Source organism: Acanthaster planci, linkage group LG02 (genome assembly GCF_054643075.1).
Source record: "Acanthaster planci isolate LZ-2023a linkage group LG02, COTS_SCS, whole genome shotgun sequence".
In the NCBI taxonomy this organism is placed as follows: Eukaryota; Metazoa; Echinodermata; class Asteroidea; order Valvatida; family Acanthasteridae; genus Acanthaster; species Acanthaster planci.
This window is the reverse complement of record NC_141778.1, coordinates 8,709,920-8,730,483: the sequence shown is the minus strand read 5'-3', so window position 1 is coordinate 8,730,483 and position 20,564 is coordinate 8,709,920. Positions and strand designations below refer to the sequence as shown.

General features: G+C 40.7%; 1 protein-coding gene across 1 annotated transcript in view; it reads left to right on the top strand.

The window, feature by feature from the left end:
* The first annotated feature begins 703 nt into the window (after nt 1-703).
* The window catches only part of LOC110979529 (uncharacterized), a 36,436-nt gene continuing 16,575 nt past the window's right edge, over nt 704-20,564 (top strand). Inside the window, exon 1 of the mRNA XM_022235395.2 lies at nt 704-809. Coding sequence (XP_022091087.2) covers nt 734-809 — 76 coding nt within the window. The 5' untranslated portion in view covers nt 704-733. The remainder of the gene's footprint in view (nt 810-20,564) is intronic.

The window sequence follows — 20,564 nt, the reverse complement described above, 5'->3', positions numbered from 1 at the left end:
CGCCGATTCTGCACTTCCTCCATTTCAATTTTAATGTGATGCCCACATCCAGCACTAACTCAACACCTAGCCAACACTAAAACGGAAGTGGTTAGCTCATTGATTTAGTTGTTTCTACATTTACCTGTGAATGGAATTTCTGTTGTGATGTCGAGCAAAAGCACCCCTCATCAGTTGAAAAGAGCTCCATTGGTTTGGAGTATTCATTTTGTTGGTAGCGATGCAACTGCAACACTTGCGTTACCAAGTCGTTCTTTAACCAGCGATGCGCAGTTAGTACCAAAGGAGCCCCCGTTGCTAAGTTAGTAGCGCCCTCTCTTAGTCAAGCTCGAGGCCGATGCTCTATTTCCTGACAGGCACGAAATGGGACGAATCCTTATACACACTCTAGCCTATTGTAATTTAACACATCCCCCTAGATGTCTGTATAGAATTCCTCAGATACCAGTATAACAATGCCGGACCAACACAAAGGTGGGGATGTTCTCTCTGTTCCACAATTTGCGTCATTTTCTTATCAAAACACTGCACATTATACCTAAGCTGGAGAAGTAGTCACTCAAGCTGTAAAGTGTGGTAATCAAGGCCTAAACTCCCAAAAGCTGCTGGTACTGCAAGGGCTACAAAGGACATTGTTACGTAATCCAGAAGACAAATAAATGGGCAGTTCCATCCTAAATCGCACCATTCAAGAAATTTAAAACATGTTTCACAACACCAGCCACTTACAAAGATGGAAAGGGGACTTGTTAGCTACGCTGTCTTCGTTCTGGTGGCCTCATTCCAAATTAGCACAGCACAACATGTGGGTAAGTACACAGTGTCGTTAGACGTAAGATCATTTTGGTTCCTAATACATATCCCTAACTTGTACAATTAGAGGGGAAAAGTCAAACCGATAGATTTTGATTGATGGTGCATTAAATTTGTGTAAATGTATAGGGTTGTGATCTTATTTCTCCTGATGTTACTTAGGCAATGAAGTGGATTGACGAAACTTTGTTTAACTTAAATGTCATTACGAATGTGCACCAGTATTTGAACATTTTTTCGCTGATCAGATATTAGAGTCGATGTTTTATGTAGTAAAACATGCTATCGCACATAATATTGACGTTAAGGGGCCGAGCATATATTTATTCGTGTGAATTTGATAGAACATGTTTGTTTTCCAATACTCGACTTTGGCTCCGTCTCGGGCGTCAACTTTTTTTTTTTTTTTTTTACTTCCTGACTTTGAGGTTATAAACGCAATAGTAAGTCTGATAGTGCCACAGAACATTAAATAAAATGCAAAAGAGCCAAACATTACAGTACTTCCAGTTAAGTTAAACGCTTCAGGCCCACAATCGAGGATTGGCTTCCTATACGAAGCCTGAGAGTATTGGAAAACGGCCCTGGCCTTGCAAATGGCTAAGGAATACTACCAAATGCATAAAAATATCCCTAAAGTAATTAATTTTATGATTACCGTCTACTGCCAGCTGATATCAATTGGATGGGCAGTGACATGTAATATTTGTACAAAACACAAGCGTGTTGTGCGTACCACAGTATTAAAGTTAGTCTGCCTTACCGACCAGACTTAAATATTGCTGGCTCTCGATGCTTAATTTTAAGGACTTCTAAACTGGACATTGAAATCCCCGAGGTTATACTAAAGATCAACAAGCCGTAGGTCTAATCTGACTTTGCAATCAGCGCGTTTAGAATTATGAAAAGCCAAACCTTCTGATTGTAATTAATTCAGCAACAAGCACTATAATACGTAACCTACCTAGTCCTTCAAAAATCTGTGCACAATCTCGGATTAATCTCAGGATAACTTCGAAGAGGACAAAATGCTGGTATGTTGGCAGCGTCCTATGTCGATTTTGTTGCAGCCGGTTTCGTGACTTTTTACGACTTAATCCTGGACAAGTCCACTTGACAGAATAGCAAGAATCTTAAAATCGCCCAAAGCAAAAGAATGCACCTACTGCATTCCCAAAACGCAAACCTCCCATAAAGATGGAAGTTAATTAACCTACGAATTCAGTGGTAAAAATGGAGCCATGCAAGGTGATAGACAGGTAAAGAAGACTGAAGTCTTCCATTCCATAAAATATTTACGGAGGTGAGGTAATCTTTCTTTGTCACAGTCTATGGGAACTCTAGCAAGAAGATCACTTCACACAAAATTTTAGTATTTACAATATATACATCTAAATTTTATTCAAACAATAATGCACAACTTGAAATTGCAGGGGAAATCTAGTCGGTTCGAAGGATCCTAGTTAAATAGCAAATAGTCAAAATGCCCCTCAATGCAGAACTTGGCCCATGACCATAAAACGGCAAATTCATCAATCATACTAGATTTATCTTACAATTAAATTTCCTGACCAATTCTGATTTTAAACGGTCAAATTTCTTTATACAAATTACTCAATATTTGCAGTGCTCAATCATCAATTCATGTATTTTTTAAATAAAACTTTCAGTTTCTTGTACAACCTTTCTTCATATAAAATAGTTCTAGAATCCTTAATTTTCCCGTCAATTCTCAAGGCTCAATGTTAAAACGTCTAACCGCACGATACATCTGCACTGCGGAGGATTTATAGTAAAATAGCCAGGTTTACTTAAAACTGCAATTCCTTACTTAATATCCAGACAAATAACTCAAACAATTTACACGTATATAACCAAAAGTATCACAATATCACAAGTAGTTTACCACAAGGCTGACACTTATACAGCAAAAATCAGTAAATTTCCCACGACGTATGACTTTTATTCAGTTTTCATTTCATTTCATATTGGGTTATTACAATCCATCTTCGCAGTTAAAAAAGCTGAATTACAATGGATTCAACAATTAAATAATAAAAAAAGATTAAGCAATTAAAATAAGAGTAAAAAAATCATAATTAAATAATTACAAAAAATATTCAACATTTACCATTACAGTTTACACTCACAAAAAATAAAACATATAACATGACTAATGACTAACACGCATATAAGAACACTACTAAAAAACATCCGTTGCAATTTACACTTCAGAGATGAAATTATTGTGCAACAAACCAAATAAATCAACTATCTCGAACTTTCAATTATATTCACAAGACAAGGCAAAACACAAAGGAAATCATAAAGTATCAGAATGTTATACAACGATAAGAAATTATTTATTTGGGGGAGATTTGCAGTGGTGCTCGTCACAGTTACGGTAGTTCCACACCCATGGTCCAGATCGCCAATGCTAGTTGGATCGTAAGAGCAGGACGACGCTCAGGAGAGCCTCCTGTAGTTTCATCTACACAGGTTGGGGAACAAGCACGCTCCTGTATTCCAAAGCTGGGCCAGGGCTAACACAAAGGTGAACTAAGTTAATCAATACAAAACTACAACGGCCAACAGCAATGATATGGTCCTGCCAGGGAAGAGACTCAAAAGAAATGTGGTTACTCTGATTCAGCTGTGACATTCTTTTACTATGCATTCATTTCGTTTCGTTTTGAATGTCAGAAGAAAAACAGCAGAAGGAAAAAGTATGTTAACGAATCTAACAGTCTGCCATCACTCCATGACATCATCATGATGCCATTGCAGAGGACATCATGTTATCTGCGAGTCCACATAAAGTGTGATTTATCTAGGCCCCTTTTATTCGAGGTCTAAATTGACCTGTGCAGGGATCTAATGAATATCCAGAGAGTTATACATGTAGTAAAGCACTTGATACCATCATCATCACTTCACGTCAAATTTTTTTATGACTTCTGACTATGAGCTGCATCTACCAACCTTATTTAGCCAATATATTTAAAATCAAAGCTTAGCTGATGTGTGTAAAAATCGTCATATTCCAAGACGTTATTATCAAGTTTTAGGAATCTTCACCTCCGATCATCAAAGGTCTGGCAAAGCACGGGTGTGCTGACCGCAGATTCATTTGTTGGTGTCCCCTCTCTGTTTTACTGTAGGTGCATTTCCATAATTACCAGTGAGTTTCCTTTATGATAATTTACTAATTAAGCTTGGTTTTAGATGTAAACAACGTTGAAACGGTACCCCTAATTGTATACGTTTATTAGTCATTTCTAATTTTATCTGGGACAGCCATGTTCGTTTTTACTGTGCTTGTATTCATATAGTGTGTGTACCCATGTACTGCAGGTTTTTCATTGTATTAAGAGATTGATTGAATCCAAAGTTTGGTGCTAGAAACGTCAGCCTCAATACTGTTTATGCACAAGAAGGTGAATTTGCCGTAACACCCTTTTCAAAATTTCCATGCATAGGGTCTACTTACATGTACTTTGAAAAACACCTTGGCCTAAAATCACGTGTCACATCACATGTGTCACTTTGTTTATTTACAGTTTTACCTTACGGACAGTCATCAAGGAATAAATCTTTGAACCCGTATTGAGGTCTCGTGCTGGTTAAATATCAGGATAGGGGGATCCGTTACTCTCCAAGGCCAGAATATCGGATGTTTATCTGGTCCAACGAGTTCGATGCAAATCAATTGCAGCTTAATTTATTTCTCGATTCACAAGTCCATTGAAGTGTTGGATTTTATAAGATTTATGTATTATTTCCCTTGTAAACAAACTTTTGATGAAAAAATATCAGGTTCAGTCTAGATTGTCATACTCCAAAATATGGATAGAATTTGTAAAATTTCTGTTATATTCTCTTGTTTTAGATGAAAATAAGAAAAATTCAAAATATTTTTTATTCTCAAACAAAATATGAAAACCACTAAAATGATACATTAAATCCAGTTTCCATAGGCTTTTCTCAATACAGTGACTATCGATGATGAAAAGAGGAAAATCGCAGATTTGTGTTTTTGAATTTTTACAAATTTTTCCATCGGCGAAGTTCTGTCCAATCTTTTTGATGCTGTATAAATTTCATTATCTTTCCAATACTTGATGAATTTCATGATAATGTTGAACATGAATTTTGCCACTGTGTCTACTTCCAAACGTGCGTTCGAACCGGTCTTTGGAGGTATTTCGTTATTTAAAGCAATTGATTTTCACCTTATTCAGCAGTCATGCGATGGTAGACCCTGAATGTTGAATGTTTACCTTATGTAGGCGTACATGATGTATGTATAAAGTTATGAGGCAGAGAATACTGGTACGGGTTAAGATTAATTATACTTCTTAGGGTGAAGTTTCTCGTTCAATCATACTTTTTACGGACTTATTCAAGGCCAATTTCAAACAATCAGTACAAAATACTTATGTATGTGGATACTTTGGCTTCTTTAGATACTAGCACAATTTTTTAAGCTGCTTAAAATATTTGTTCCCATTTCAAAGGTCCTTGTGTAGAGCATATAGGATGTCGTGATAGTGACGCTTTAATCAATGCTTTAAAATTGACCTTCAGACTGTGAATGTAGCTTGCATGCATTTTGGACGGCCCTAATGTAGTTACTTCACTACTTTGAAAATATTTGGCTCAGCTGTTCCAAGAGGAATTTGGTATGTATATTCATATAGAAAAATGGAGCGGAAGTAGTAGGGATTGGACAGTTCTGGTCCACCTCCCCTTTCCTCCCCTTTCACCCACTTGCGCTAGGGATTTCCACTTCACTCACCTTGACCTTTTGACCCCAGCGCACTTTTTCTTATAAACAACTCGTGACGTGCGCCGATCACACAAACAATCACTCTCAAACAAAAAGGGACTTCCCGTCGCTACAAATCGAGACTTGCCCGTTATAAAAAGAAGAAAAAAAAATAAACAGTAAATAAAAATAAATGGTAGATCACACTACAAACGTGAATTGTTTTTTTTGCAAAGACACGAGAAATTCAATCGACTTGATAGATTCGCTCGATTGCTTTCGTTGTAAATGCACCGATTGTAAAGAATGCCACGATTGTCACCAATGTAACGACTGCGCAAGATGTAATGACTGCTCCAATTGCGACTTTTGCGGTAGATGTATAAATTGCGTGGCGTGTTTTAATTCATACGACTGCCAAAATTCAAATGCTTTGGACAGTTGCGAGGACTGTTACGAGTGTACCCATTGTATCGAATGTTTTGGTTGTACGGGCGAGAGAACGAGCCACTGCACGATTTAGGGACTAAACTCGACACGGATTTATACATAACCATGTCAACTCAAGTATATATCGTTTCAGACGACCACGAGCGTCTCAATGCTGACAACTGCGACCCCAATGTCACCTATGGTCCCTTTGACCCGAGTAAATTAATCATTTCAAAACCGTGGTTAAAGAAGGGACTCAAGTGAGCCAATGCACTTCACCTGTTTTTACCATCACAACGGCCAAAATAAACGCTTGTTGATTATGACGATAGAACCATGTTACGGTATACACCCGCTTTACAAATACGACACTTGAGATAAAACTCCCGAAAACATCAAAGGCCGTCAAATTTGCTATCAAATAGATTGACCTACGACAAACGTACTCGATCACATAAATTTGGCCGTTTATAAATTCATCGAATCTCAAGGGATCTGCCGTCTAATACCATAAACGCCTACAAAGCTAGTCGAGATATCGATGACCTTAATAAAATAGAGTACGTAGTTAAACCACCTTATACGGCTAAAAACCAAATGTACGTTACAATAGATCCATATGCTTCGCTATTTGATCACCAAAAAAGATCCATCGACTCGTCAAATATCGATAAATTTATCAATAAGAGATGCGACGCACAATCATTTATTTGTGCAAAAGACGTATACTACGGTACATACGGTTCACTGTCGTGCGGAGCTAGCGTTAGGTATTGAAAATTGGAAACGACGGCCTAATTTCGAGTAAGTCGACGTTGCAAGCATTTAGCGGATTTGAATCTGAATCTGGATCTGAATCTTCCGTGAAACGAAAAGTCGATTAAATTTGAATGATTAACTTAAACCTCGGTTATTCCTCGGAATAACTGAGGTTGTTTTTACGTCACTCGTTCCTTAAATAAATGAACTATGAATAAAATGACAGACGCAGAGATTTATCATTTAACCGGCTCATTACCTAAATGGCCAACTCCCCCTTCAAGACCCGAAACACTTGTGATCCCCAAATACTTGAAATGGACGAAAGGTACGCGTGTAAACATTGTGGTCTAATTTTTGTTTGGGTTTCCTCATACACACCTGTAGACGTGGGAGATAGATATTACAAGTATCACGTTTGGAGAAAACGGCCACCACCAAAATCGAGAAAAACTTTAAAAGAGTATAAAGTTTTATTGGTGAAGCGGTGAAATAGAATATAAGTTAAACCGAGTTCTAAACGGCGAGATTTCTAGAGGTAAACCGTTGAAGGCTTTAATCGCGGTATGTTATCAAGAGACAACCGGCGAGGACGATTTAAAAGTAAAAGATCTATTTAAAGTTTCGGATAAGCACTGGGAAAACGCCCTAGACAAATCAAACCTCGCCAAGCAAGCCGTATAGATTAACCAAACAAGATTTTTCAAAACGTATATAATAAAATGGAGACTCACACGTTTTACTTAACCGAGAGCGAGCAGACGTTTAAATTGAAAGACGAGATCAACAACACCAAAGGCGACAAGGTCGTCCGGGTAAAGAATATTCAGTTTGAAGCTGGATATTTTAACGTAACAAACGCGACTGAAATTTAGTGGGATACAAACTTGGACGGTAGGCCCGCTGGGGAACTTGGTGAACGACCGCCAAGAATACTTTCAGAGGAAAGAACGGAAGTATCTTCCTATTCAGAATTAGTAAAAACAGATTGATCCAAGGAAATAAAAGAGGCAACTTAGCCGAAGAAATCAGAATCATCGCTGATGAAATTGAGCAGCTAAACCAAGAAATCGCAACTTTAGAAGGTCAGTTAAATCACAGATAACCATTAGAAACGCAAGATCGCTTAGCTTATGATATCGACGATAAAAAAAGTTAAATCAGCTTCACTGCTCGAGGGACAAAGACAAGCTTTAGATGAAATTTACGAAGGGAATCCCCCAACTCGACCTACCACCAACGCCCCTGTACAACCCACGAGACTCAGAAGAGAATTAACTAAAAGACTGTTGTTGACGGGGCTAACAGAACCTATATACGACAGACTTCATTCGCGAAGCGCATCTCAGCCATTACCCGAGGGTCAAAGAGGAAGCATCGTAGTATGTCCCGGTTATTATAACATGGACTGGTTTCACTTTTTGTCAAACTCGATTCCAGGCGTTTCTTTTAAGGTTCACTCAGAATCTAAAAGGGTTACTGTGGCCATTACGGACCCCAATCTCAAGTTGCGACTAAATAAATAAGTGTCTAAGCTATTGAACTTACCCAAAATAAAACTTTTACCTAACGTTATTTATAAAGGTAAGTACGATTTAAACCCATTGAAGCTGGCCTTTATTCATTGCAAACAATTAAATACATTTGACAATTCTTATAACGGGCAGTCTTTAGACTTGCTATACGTGATTGCTACCGAGCCTTGCACCTCAACACCCGTGACGTGTGAAACGCCTAAAAAGTTCATCAACAGGAACATCGACGAGTTGACTCTTTCTGTTAAAAACGATTGAGGTGAGCTCTTGAATAATATGGGCAAAATTTTAATCGAGTTAGACATTTTTTAAAATTTGTATATAATAAAAAAGATGACAACTAACGTATACCCAGATTTGACTTTAAACTCGGCCGAACAAGCAGAAACCAAAATTCACAGACTCAAAAAGATCGAAGATATTAAATCCCAATTTCAAAGAGAACGCGACGCGCGGGAAGCTAGCTATAAAAAGATCAAATGACTTTTACCCGCTAGGTTACGTGGAGTACGGCGTGGAAGCATTGGGCGCGAGCTCGGCAGCCGTTGGCATTCCCGCCATTTTGGGCGTCGTTACTGGGCCCGTTGGACTTGTGATGGAAGGCATAGCTATCGGTGCGTTCGGTGCTTACGCGGTTCTAAAGTACGCCGCCCGTAGACTCAACCACAAAACTAAAAAACACGACCAAATTCGAATGGTGGCAGACACTAAATTAAACACCATCGAAGAATACGTATCTCACGCGATTGAAGACGGTGATATATCGCAGGAGGAATTTATACTTATTTTAACCGAGCTTAAAAAAATTAACGAAATGAAAGAAAAAATTAGGTCCAACGCGAGCACTAAACTACAAGCAAGCGAAGCAAGCAGTAAAGAAGAATTTGAAAGCCAAGTCAACGAGCGAGCAGAAGCGCTAGCCAACGAACGGGCGGCGGTTTTAAAAAAAATCTTATAAAAAAACCTGGCGAGTACGTTTTACATAGTCGGTTAAGTTCGAAGACCTACCGCCCGCTTATCGACAAGCGACCCAACCGACGGCACCTCCTTTAAAAGAAAAAATAAAACAGCGTAACCTATGGAAATCGCTGAATCTACAGCGCCGTCGTAAACCGTATTGGTCATTCCATTCACATCGATTGTTTTAGCGTTATTCATATTTAATATTACGGAGTTTTTAAACTTTTCCAAACTAAATCCAAATTTAATCCATAACCAAAATTTCAGGTCGGTCGCTTTTAATCGGTTCTTTTAATTTGGTTGGTCTAATTGGTTCTTGTAATTTAGTTGGTCGGTTTTGCCAAATTAAATATACCGCGAGCGCCCAATCGACAATCCACCAAATATTAAATTTCTATTTTTCTATGGCCGTTTGATATCGCTCGCTAATTTCATCTTGGCGACCTGCTGCTTCATCTTTTTGTTACGACTCGTCTCGGGTTTTAGCTATAGTTATGGTCTTTACCGGGCTGTTCGCTGGGGTGCTCACTTCGTTCGCTGAGCTCGCTTTGTTCGGGCTCGCTTTTACTTCGCTGGTTGACATCGTCTATTATAATAAGGGGACTCTTGTTGAACTCAAGATGCTTTGTTGTAATTAGCATAGCTGTCAATGGCGATAGATAGACTCCGTACTTATAACAACTTTCTGCAAGTAAGTGCCCCATCGTCTGACTAATAATCGGATCGTGGTTTAGATCTTTGGTTAGTGTTTCTTTGGTTTTCAGTTGACGTTGAACCCAAAGAGATCGATCGGGGTTGCAATTCCAAGCAAACGTGAGAATAAACTAAAGTATTACCGAGGGTTTTCACGATTTCGCAACCAAATTTAAATTTGTACAGATCGAAAAGCTTTTCTTGGTCTCGATTTCTTTAACCGTAAATTCTTTTCCGAGATACTTCTTACTTTTTTCGCCTGATGCAGCTATCGAGCAGAGTAAAACGTTAGGTTTGGATTCAGTTGTGTCGACTTTTGAATCAGCGAGAATAGTTTTGATGTCGTCCATTTTTATATAGAAGTTTTTAAATTGTTGAACGTTTGTTTAATGCCTAGGTATTCGATTGTATAGTAGGTCAAGTTGGCTGCGATAACTAGCTCGGTAACGAGCTTGACGTATTGCAACAGGGTTTTGGTAACTAGTTGAACGTATTGTAACTGGGTTATCATTTAATATAAGTAAAATAAAATTTAGCTTATAGCTAGGCTTCGTGAGCCTAGCTATAAGCAGGAATAAGTAATTACTAAGTACTTAATAACTAGCTTACAAGTCAGTTGACTTGGGAACCATATTGCACTTGCGCATTAAATTGCACTTACGACAAGCCAACACGCAATTCCATTTCACGTGTCCAAAGTTCGTATGTAATCTCTCAATCGTCGCTTGATCGTCTCTTGGCTCTATATATTGCAGTTTTACGTGGCAGTCGTTGTAATAACAAAATTCATGGTCGTCGACCAATTCCTGTGAAAATTCTTGATCGATAAATTTTTTGGGTTAAATAGATTATTTTTTTTATCGTGATGTTTAGAACCATACAACCAACGATTAATCGTAACTTTATTAGCGTTGCTGCAGATTTTACATTGTAATCTTTGCCTTCTATGAATACAAACCCCCGAACCATTATATTCAACGCATTGAGATCTTTGCCTTCTATGAATACAAAACCCCGAGCCATTACATTCGATGCATTGATATCTCTGCTTACCGTGTATACATATTTCAGAACCGTTACATTCAATGCAACGAGACTTTCGTTTACCATGAAGACATTTACACCGATTATTAGAAATCTTTGCCGCAGTGTTACAGCTGATACATCCTGCGCAAAGTTTGCCACTATCCGTAACTTTAAAACATTCCAGCGCTTTTAACTTACGACATCGATAACAAATTTTATTCTCCATTTAAATTTATATTAGATTCATTTACGCATTTTATCATTTTTTCTCTCGATAAATAATAATATACCGGCGGTTCCGTATTCAACACCAATTTACTAAACTTTACGTCACGTAAATAGTTTTTAATTTCCTCTTGTTTCTCGTCTGGGATCACATCGTTCTCGTCCAGACATTGGTCAAAGCTATTTCTATCTTTGTAATGGAATAAAGCGGTCCATGCCGTATTTTCGCGAAAATATTTCAAAACAGAATTGTACTTCTGAGTTAATAGCCAACAGCTATGCAAATAATATCTACCGCTAAAGGCCATCTTACTCAAAGCACTCGTGTTACTCACCTTAGACCTCTTTTGATATTTGATGAATTGATCAGCTGCACAATCGTCGACTATAAAAAGCGTACTTATTCCATCAAATATTTTTTGATAAAGATCGATCGCTTCGTTTAACTCCAACTTTTCTCGATCCAAGTCGCTAAATAAACGTCTTCGTCGGTATAAACCCACAGCCGATCTAAATACGTTTCGTTCTTAAATAAAGTCGGACAGATGATCACGATAGCTTCAAACGTGAATCAGTATTCAGTTTCCAATAAATTTAATATCCACTGAGTTTTACCTGACCTGACGATTAAGGCGAGATGTGGATTTTTAAACATCTGACTCATTTAATTTAAACTCGATTTAATAGACCAAACTTTTTAAATTTCCGTCTTCCTCCATTAACTGAGCATCCATCACCAAAAGCACGTACATCGTCAAAGGTCCCGCGGTTTCAGCTTGTCGTTCCATTTGAATCGAGATATTCCCTCCGCCGCCTAAAGGTCTACCAGTCCGTGAGCCGAGTTATCGTCAGAACTTCTGAAATTGAGCCACAAGGCGTATTTATCTACTATATCTATGTCTACTCCGGTTAAGTTTAAATTTTTCACCACCGCTCTCGCCGATTCCGTGTCTGAATCTCCAAAGTATTTTGTCACCTCGTTCCAATGTTGATATTTAAACAATCCCTGCGACTACAATTGATTTGGCTTTTAATAGCCGGATCTCTATACAAAATCAAAATCTTAGACGACTAAGATGGAAAGCTTGCGGTAAGCACCATCCAATATCTCTTTTTGAGTCTGTGTGGTTCTGATAAGAACCGGAGAGGCTCAACGTTTCGGACAGTGTGCTCTGTCCGTCGTCAGGAGACTGTCTCCTGACGTCTCCTGACGACACGCCTTTCAAGCTCTTGATCGTCTGGTCGATGCGGATGTTCCATAACGTGTCCGACTTATTAACTGCTTGTTTTTTTCCACGAGTGTATCCGGTCGAATAGGTAATAGATAGTTTTTTGCTCCTCAGGGCTTGAACCAGGTCCCAATTGGTGACGACTTCGTATTCTAGGGTCAAATTCGAAATTGCATATTTGGCCGCGGTGTCTGACGAGTTGACGACTTTATCGTGCCCGTTAAAAGTCAATTGATACGTCAGTGGTTCTTTCCTTTTCCAAACCAAAGTACGCCATATTTTTCGGCGACAGAGGTAGCCAGTTGTCCTCAAAATTATGAAACACGTCTGCATCTAGGTAACTGACGATTTTGTTTCCCTGTAAGCTTACGCTGATTTTTGAGATTAAATTTCGCGCCAAGCTGTTATACACGGTCCAGTTATCATCCGAGGCCCCGTCTAGATCGAGTTTAAAAGCCAGTTTGGCGGTACGGGTACAATTACGTCGCCGTGCCTAAACCCGGCAATTTTAGTTTAACGTGTGACCCGCGGCTATCGTACTCGGGTTATGGGTAATGGTTACTCCGTGTCTTTCGCCTTTGATTGCGCGAGCAGTTTTTAGACGCCGACTCAAGAAATGTTAAAGGTTGGTGAGCGTAACGTGGAATGGGTCGAACGTTTGCCCCAGGACGTGAAATCGTTAAACGAGGAAAGAACGCGTTTAATCGATGCCTTTCCTGCAGAAGCTATAAAATTAGACCGAGTGAAACAAGCACCGAGTGCACATGTTAAAAGTGCGTCGCGTGAATTACCTACAGACATGGTCGTTCGATATTTATATTACCCGGGTGAGCAAGAGGGCGGCACCGTCAGAAGGGCGGCAGATTCTGTCTGGCCCGTGGACGTTCATCAAGTGGAAAAGCGCACCAGTCAATTTACACGGGTGAAACAAATTCACGGTAAAAGGGTAAAAATGGGTCCCACTTTATATTACCTGTTGAACGGGACAAATAGGAGTTTTGTCAAAGAGAAACTGCAAGTCGTACCCAAGGATACCAAATACCTCTCGAGTCTTAACTGCGCAAAAATCGAATTGAGAGCCTTTTCTTTGTCTTTAAAATTTGAGTTGTAAACCCCTTTGATAAATAAAAGATTCGCGTTGTTCTTTTGTAGCAGAGCATCTCCTCGGCTTAAATATTGCTTAGCTCGCTCGAGGTCAGTTCCTTTGAATCCTCTAATTCTCGATTGATAATACCCGTAAGCCAACGTACCAACCCCGTTTGATAATATGTAGCGCTTTGTGTCTAACGGTGAGAGGCTCAACTTATTTTGCTACACCGTGAATATCTGATGTTTATCTGATCTAAATAGGTGCTGTTTATTGAAATGCTGCTTTCGTTCAAATAGGCAGCTTTTATACATCTCGTGGGCTAGGTTCTTTTGGGTTACTACTTTTGTGACCGCTTTCGGCTTCTTTAAATTTTGATCGGTAGTTAAGATCGAATACATTTTTGGGCGTATACAAACGACCTCTAAAATTGTTTGGCCGCCAAATTCGTCTTTCATTTTGCCTATGACTTTCTTATCTTTTAAATCGTAAAGTCGATGATCGGGCGGGTAATTAGTAAAGTCAAATAATATACGCTTTACTCGGGTAGCCTTTTAAATCGTCAGTTTGAATCTGAACTAACAGAGAATCAGTTTCCGTGGAAAGTAAATTTACTTTTTCACCAAAAGTTGATTTCAGTTCGTTGTAGTAAAAATCGTATATTAAAGTTTTAGATACGTCGAGGACGCTTACTCCGCAATAGATCGGTTTATTTTGCTTGGTCTTTATGCGATACATTTCGATAAAGGAAAGATTGCATTCCTTAATTGGTACCGTCGATTTGTAATTTGCTCGGCACCTTTCTTTGATTCATTTGGAATTTGGCAATGACACTGAGATTCTTTTGTCTTGCCGATAAGCTTTTCACAGATCCAGCAGCGATTACAATTTTCGCAGATTTTTTGTAACTCTGGTGACCAGACCAACGGCTCTTTATTTTTAAACGTTTTGTTGATCTTGTCTGCTTCCTCAGAAAGCGATTGAACAAATTTGGTAGCCGCGTCAACACCCCTGTAAGTTTGATTTGAAGTGCAAATCCCGTCGCATCTGACGACCGCGTATGAGTATCCGCAAGGCTTATGAATTTGTGTTTTGACCGTGTTTGTATCCGTCGGCGGTATTTTTTCAGACTCAAAATCAGCATAAATGACAAAAGGGGCGGCTTGTTTGTTTTTATAATTTTTAAACTTGAGAATATTTTCGCCTTTGGCGGGTAATTTGACTTTAGAAGCCGGCGTGTCAATTCCGTTACAATCTTCTTTGTGCCGAGCAAGTTTTCTGCCTCTTGAAAATGTGACAAGCATTTGAAGCACCAGTGTTTTTTACCATCGTGATGATCGATATCACCCGTCAACGGAGAAAAGTTTTTAATCCAGCAGTAGTGACTCTTTTCATCTCGGGTAAAATGAATTAAATTTAATTGTAGAATTTGTTTAGGTTCAGACGTTTTGAGATATGGGTGTCGGAAAGCTTAGGTTTGTCAAATTTAGACAGTCTGCTTCTGTGTAAGTCGATGTTCGTTCGTCATGTATTTTGTAATTTAAACTTTTTTCTAACTGACTTTTAACTTTGTCAGAATATAACTTTAAAGCCGCTCTCAGTTCCCATCAGATAAACTGTTGATCTTTGTTTTGGACGTTTATGATTGCTTTTTTGTCCCTCAAATACTTTGGTAGTAGAATATACGTGGCGCCCACCTTGTTGTATTTAACCACGTTGATGTAAAAAGCTTTTACTTTATCAAAGATCCAACCAGAACCTTTTTGTGTATGAGCATCTACGTCCTCTATCTGTTTTTCTCTCTGCTCAGCGAGTGCCTCTTTCACGTCGGCTTTGGTTGCGACTAATTTATTTTCGCTCGGAAAGGTAAATACGCCAAATTCTTTTTTTTTTCAGGTTTCTCCGATCTGAACTGCACTTTTAGAGCCGTTTGCAATTTGTACGAACCCGCTTTCTTTAACTCCTCCAACGCTTTCTTCTCCATGAAAAATTTGTAAAAATCAAAAAAGGGCACGAGGTCATATTCAAAGAAACGGGGTATCAATTTCCAATTGCGGTAGTTACCTTTAAAGCGCCTCACGTTTCTAATGTCGGCCTCCGCAATTTCCTCGGGTTGAGTGTAAGCTTTAATCGCTTCAATAAAGTCCTGTTTAACATATCTGTCTTTGTGTGCAAAAGAAATATTATATTTTTGAACCGTTTTCAACAGCTGACGACATGACTGGCGCGGGAGGTCCCTAAATTGTTTTTGGTCTGCCCGTATGACTTCAATGAGCTCGGGTTTGGTGTGAAATTTACGCTTGGGTGCCGGTAATGGGATGTTATACCGCTTGACAAAATCTTCTAAAAACGCCTTCTTAAATCGATTAAAGGTTGGTAGTAGTGGTCGGTGTTGTGGGTTGCTCATGTCTCTATTTATATATAGGTTTTGAAAATTTCTCTCAATTTTTTATTGACTTGACATGTTTTTTATATATTGTTATTTTTATATATAGGCCATTTATTTAAGGCAGTTGTAAACATAGCGTATTTTGCTTAGAGCATACCAACGCTTTAAGTAGAGGTCACGAGTTCAGGTCGGGCAAGTCTCGACTTGTAGCGACAAGAAGTCCCTTTTTTGTTTGAGAGTGATTGTTTGTATGATCGGCGCACATCACGAGTTGTTTACAGGAAAAAGTGCGCCGGGGTCAAAAGGTCAAGGTGAGTGAGTGAGTGGGTGAAAGGGGAGGTAGACCAGAACTGTCCAATCCCTACTACTGCGGAATATAACAGCGTCTGTAAACATCGTTACATGCAGGGCTTATACAATTTGATACTTAAAACAAAAATTATTTCGAATCACTGCTCTAATCTTGTACTAAGTGCATGATGTCACTACATGTACATGAATGCTGTAAACAGTTCGAATCACAGAGGTAGACGTCTTTGTTTCGATTTGGCTTTTCCTCTATTCTTTCAACGGATGCCACTTCTTCTGGAGACGCTTTGTAGACCATTTCTTTTTCAGTCACTGTGCTGTAGAAGGCCAATACAAGAAATAATTAGAAAACCTTTTGTGCATCCTTCTATTTGAACCTTGATGCAAACGCAGGGGGGATAAGGGGGTAATTGCAATTTTTTCACAAAACAATGTTTATACCCTGTCTATCCATTAACATTTGGAAACGAATCGTTTTTGCTCGAAGGGGAAGGCAACCATTTTCTTTCCTTTGTGTACCTCCCATTGTTACTTCATGCATTATAAAGCGTCAAAACCTACGAAAACAGTAATAGGAAAACCTACTGCGCATATCATTCCCTTCGAACTCCTGATAGTCATGGCAATGACATAACGCAAATGCAGGGGGTGGGAATTGCAAGGGGGAATGCAAATTATTCACAGAACAACATTAGTCATTCCCTGTCTGTCCATTGAAATTTGAAAATTAATCGTTTTCACTCTAGCCAAAATGAATTTTAAAAAATAATTGGCTTCGTATTTTCCTGTGGATTCCGCAGTAATTGCATTATAATTATACGACGTATCAGCAAGGGGACGACAATGGTTTTCTCTCCTATGTGTACAGTAATTTCTGCTGTTACTCAGTGTCGTATCCAGCGGGGGCTGATGGATTTTTTTAATTCTTTTTTTCAACTGAGAATACTTCATAGGTGAGTAGGAAGGAAACTAATCGGTATATTCATTTGTCAATTAATAGGCAATATTTTTCTTCGCCCATTCTCATGTTTTTAATGAGCCCGAGAGTGCATTTGTTTTTTAATTTGCCCCCGACACCTGCAAGCTCGACACGTCACTGGTGTTGCTGCATTATGAAAAGCAAGGAAAATTTCTTGCATTTGTGCGGACCAGGAGTGATGGTTGCACAGCTTCCGACGGGTGACGGTGCTGTGAGGTCCTTCCTGAGCGACCAGGCGGCCTTTTTCAAGGGATACCCCACCAGCCTCAATCCAAGGGCGGCTCTAAAAACTTGAGGTAAAAAATGCTCACCCTTCAATCAACCTGGCTGGCTGCCCAAGGTCAGTGGGTTCTCCTTTTCAGTGGGCGGAACCGCAAATCAAAGCTACAGGTCGCATGCTGGAGCGTGCCAACCCTCCTCGACGACAACCCCAACCTCCCCAAGAGACGAACTGCTTTGCTTGGCAAGGAGCTCGATGCTTTTGGCGAGGACATCACTGCGCATTCAGAGATGACGCTCCCAGACACAGGAGAAAGGAGGGAGGAGACCCACACCTTGTTGTGGTACGGTAACCCCATGGGATCAAGGCTACTGGGTACTTCTGGCACTGGTTTTGCCATTACTAATCGGCTGTTCCCCCAGCTGACTGAGCTGCCTCCCCCAGTGTCTGACCGACTGATGACCCCACGTCTTGCCATCTCCCCCACCACACACATGACCTTGTTCCGTGTGTATGTTCTGACGATGAGTCATGACCCTGCGCACATAGCTACTTTCTACTCTGAACTCAAAGAAGTGTTGCTGAACATAACCACCACAGATACAGTTATGGTGCTTGGAGACTTTAACGCCAGTGTCGGACGCAACCAAGATGTATGCCCAGGAGTCCTCCGCAGTTTTGGACGAGGATCTTACAACAGCAAAAGGAAAGCTCCTACTGCAGCTGTGCAACGAGTTTTCACTCAAAGTGACTTACACCCTGTTCAACGTGCCTGTTCATCACTTCTCATGGAGGCACCCAAGATCTGGACACGCTCATCTTCTGGACTACATTCTGATAAGCCAGAACAAGACCCGTGACGCATGCATTACTAGGGCCATGGGAGGCCCAGAATGTGACACTGATCACTACATGATCAGGTGCCGACTCAAGGTCTCCATCCACCGGCCTGGACAGAGATCAGCCCCGGGCCCAAGCAAGAAGCTCAACGTCGGTCGACTCAAGGTGTCCAGTGGTGGGAAAGACCTCACCACTACCTTCTGTCAGCGCTTCTCTCCAACCACCAAATCCACTGCTGCTGATGAGTGGCAGAACTTCAACTCATGTCTTTACAAAGCTGCTAAAGAAGTACTGGGGCACCCAAGGCGTAGGAATCAGGACTAGTTCGATGACTCTGACTTTCAAATCTCAGAACTCCTTAAAGACAAGCGCAAAGCCTACCCATGCCTGTCTTGCCAAGCCCAGCTGCCAAAGATCCAGATCTGAGTTCACCAGAGTGAGGGCAAAACTGCAACGCAAGCTCACAAACATGTAAGACGAGTGGTGGGATCAGATCCAGAGAATGCCAGACATTGGAGACACCAGAGGCTGCTACCAAGAAGTGAAGACTGTCTTTGACCATGGAGAAACTCAGTCCAGCCTTCTGCTTGCAACTAATGGCAATACTCTCTTGACTGAACAGGGTGATATCCTTGAACGATGGCAGACACACTTTCCCCAGCTCCAGAACCAAAGACCAAATGCTGATATCTCGATTCTTGACTGAATCACTAGCGTCCAGTGTTTCTTAGTGATGATGACCCTCTGCTCATAGATGAAGTTTGACAGGCCTCAAGTCTCCCGGAATGGATGGCATCCAAACGGAAACCTACAAGAATGGAGAACAGATCACCCGTGCTCTGTATGACGTCATCTCAGTTATCTGGAATGAGAAGTCTGTGCCACAGGAATTCAAGGATGCTGCCGTCATCCCCATCTTCAAGAAGAAAGGCAACAAGCAGGATCACTTATATCAACCGATGGCAAAGTGCTTGGCAAAGTGATTCTGAAACGCCTCAAAACCATCCTTGATGCAGTTTTCCCAGAGTTGCAGTGTGGCATCCGCAGCTGCAAGAGAAAGCCATCGAACAGAACGTACCCTTGTACATAGTGTTCATCGACCTCACTAAAGATTTTGATACTGTGAACAGGGAGTATCTCTGGTCTGGTCTCTTGTGCTTCGCAATGGCTGTCCTGAAGGCAGCGTCACTCTTATCTCTCAGATTCACACTATCATGATGGCCCAAGTCTCCCTTAACGGCACACTCTCATACCAGTTAATTGTGAACCAAGGCGGCAAGCAAGGCTGTGTGTTGGTTCCCGCCCATTCTCCATCTATCTCAGTGCTGTCCAAGAACTGTGTCCGCAGCAGAGCGGTGTTTATCACAGTATACGCTTAGATGGAAAGCTTAGATCGAAACCAACTCCAAGCTGTGCACAGCTTTACCTAACTCGGCAGCAAAGTCTCCGGTGATAAAAACCTGGAAAATGAAGTGGAGAGGCGCATCAGTGCAGCCACAGCAGCCTCTGCAAAGCTTCAGTCTATGGTCTGGCAAAGACATGGTATCCAGCTAACAACCAAGTGCAAGGTGTACCTTGCAGTGGTCCTCACCTGCCTTCTCTACTGTTCTGTAACCTTCATCCTGTACCGTCGCCACATCAAGAGACTCCAACGCGTTCAGACTTACCAGATAAGACATCATTAGCATTAGCGACGTAGAAGTAAGAAGATGAGTAGGCATACCAAGTGTTGAGGCACTACTCACGCGAGCCAACTACGATTGAGCGGCCATGTAGTCCCCATGGAGGACTCACGGCTTCCCAAGGCTGTCTTCTATGGTGAACTGGTCAAAGGTGCAAGAAGCAAAGGTAGACCGAAGCTTAACTTCAGGGACTGTCTCAAAAGACATCTGAAGGTCTGTGCCATCGACGTCGACTCCTGGGAAGATAGAGCAAGTGACCGCTGAAGGTAGGGATTTGTTGTCAGAGGTTCTGTTACCCTCATCGATGACCGTTTGGCTGAGGAGAAAGCTGAGCGCAGTCGAAAGCATGTTGCTAGGGCTGCCTCAGTCGCCGATCATCAAACCCACACCCTTCTCTTTTGCTGCCGACACTGCGACAGACGATGCTCCCAGCACATTGGGCTCTACGCTTATCAACGACACTGCCGAAGTGACAGCAGGAGTGACAGCCAAGAGAGAGATCACCACGTTCACGGTTTACTTGTACATACCGATACTATAAGGCTACTACATTGGCTCGAACAGGTCTCTAGAAGGACTTGTTTGAACCTTTGAAGGTCGTGTACACGTTTTGCATGC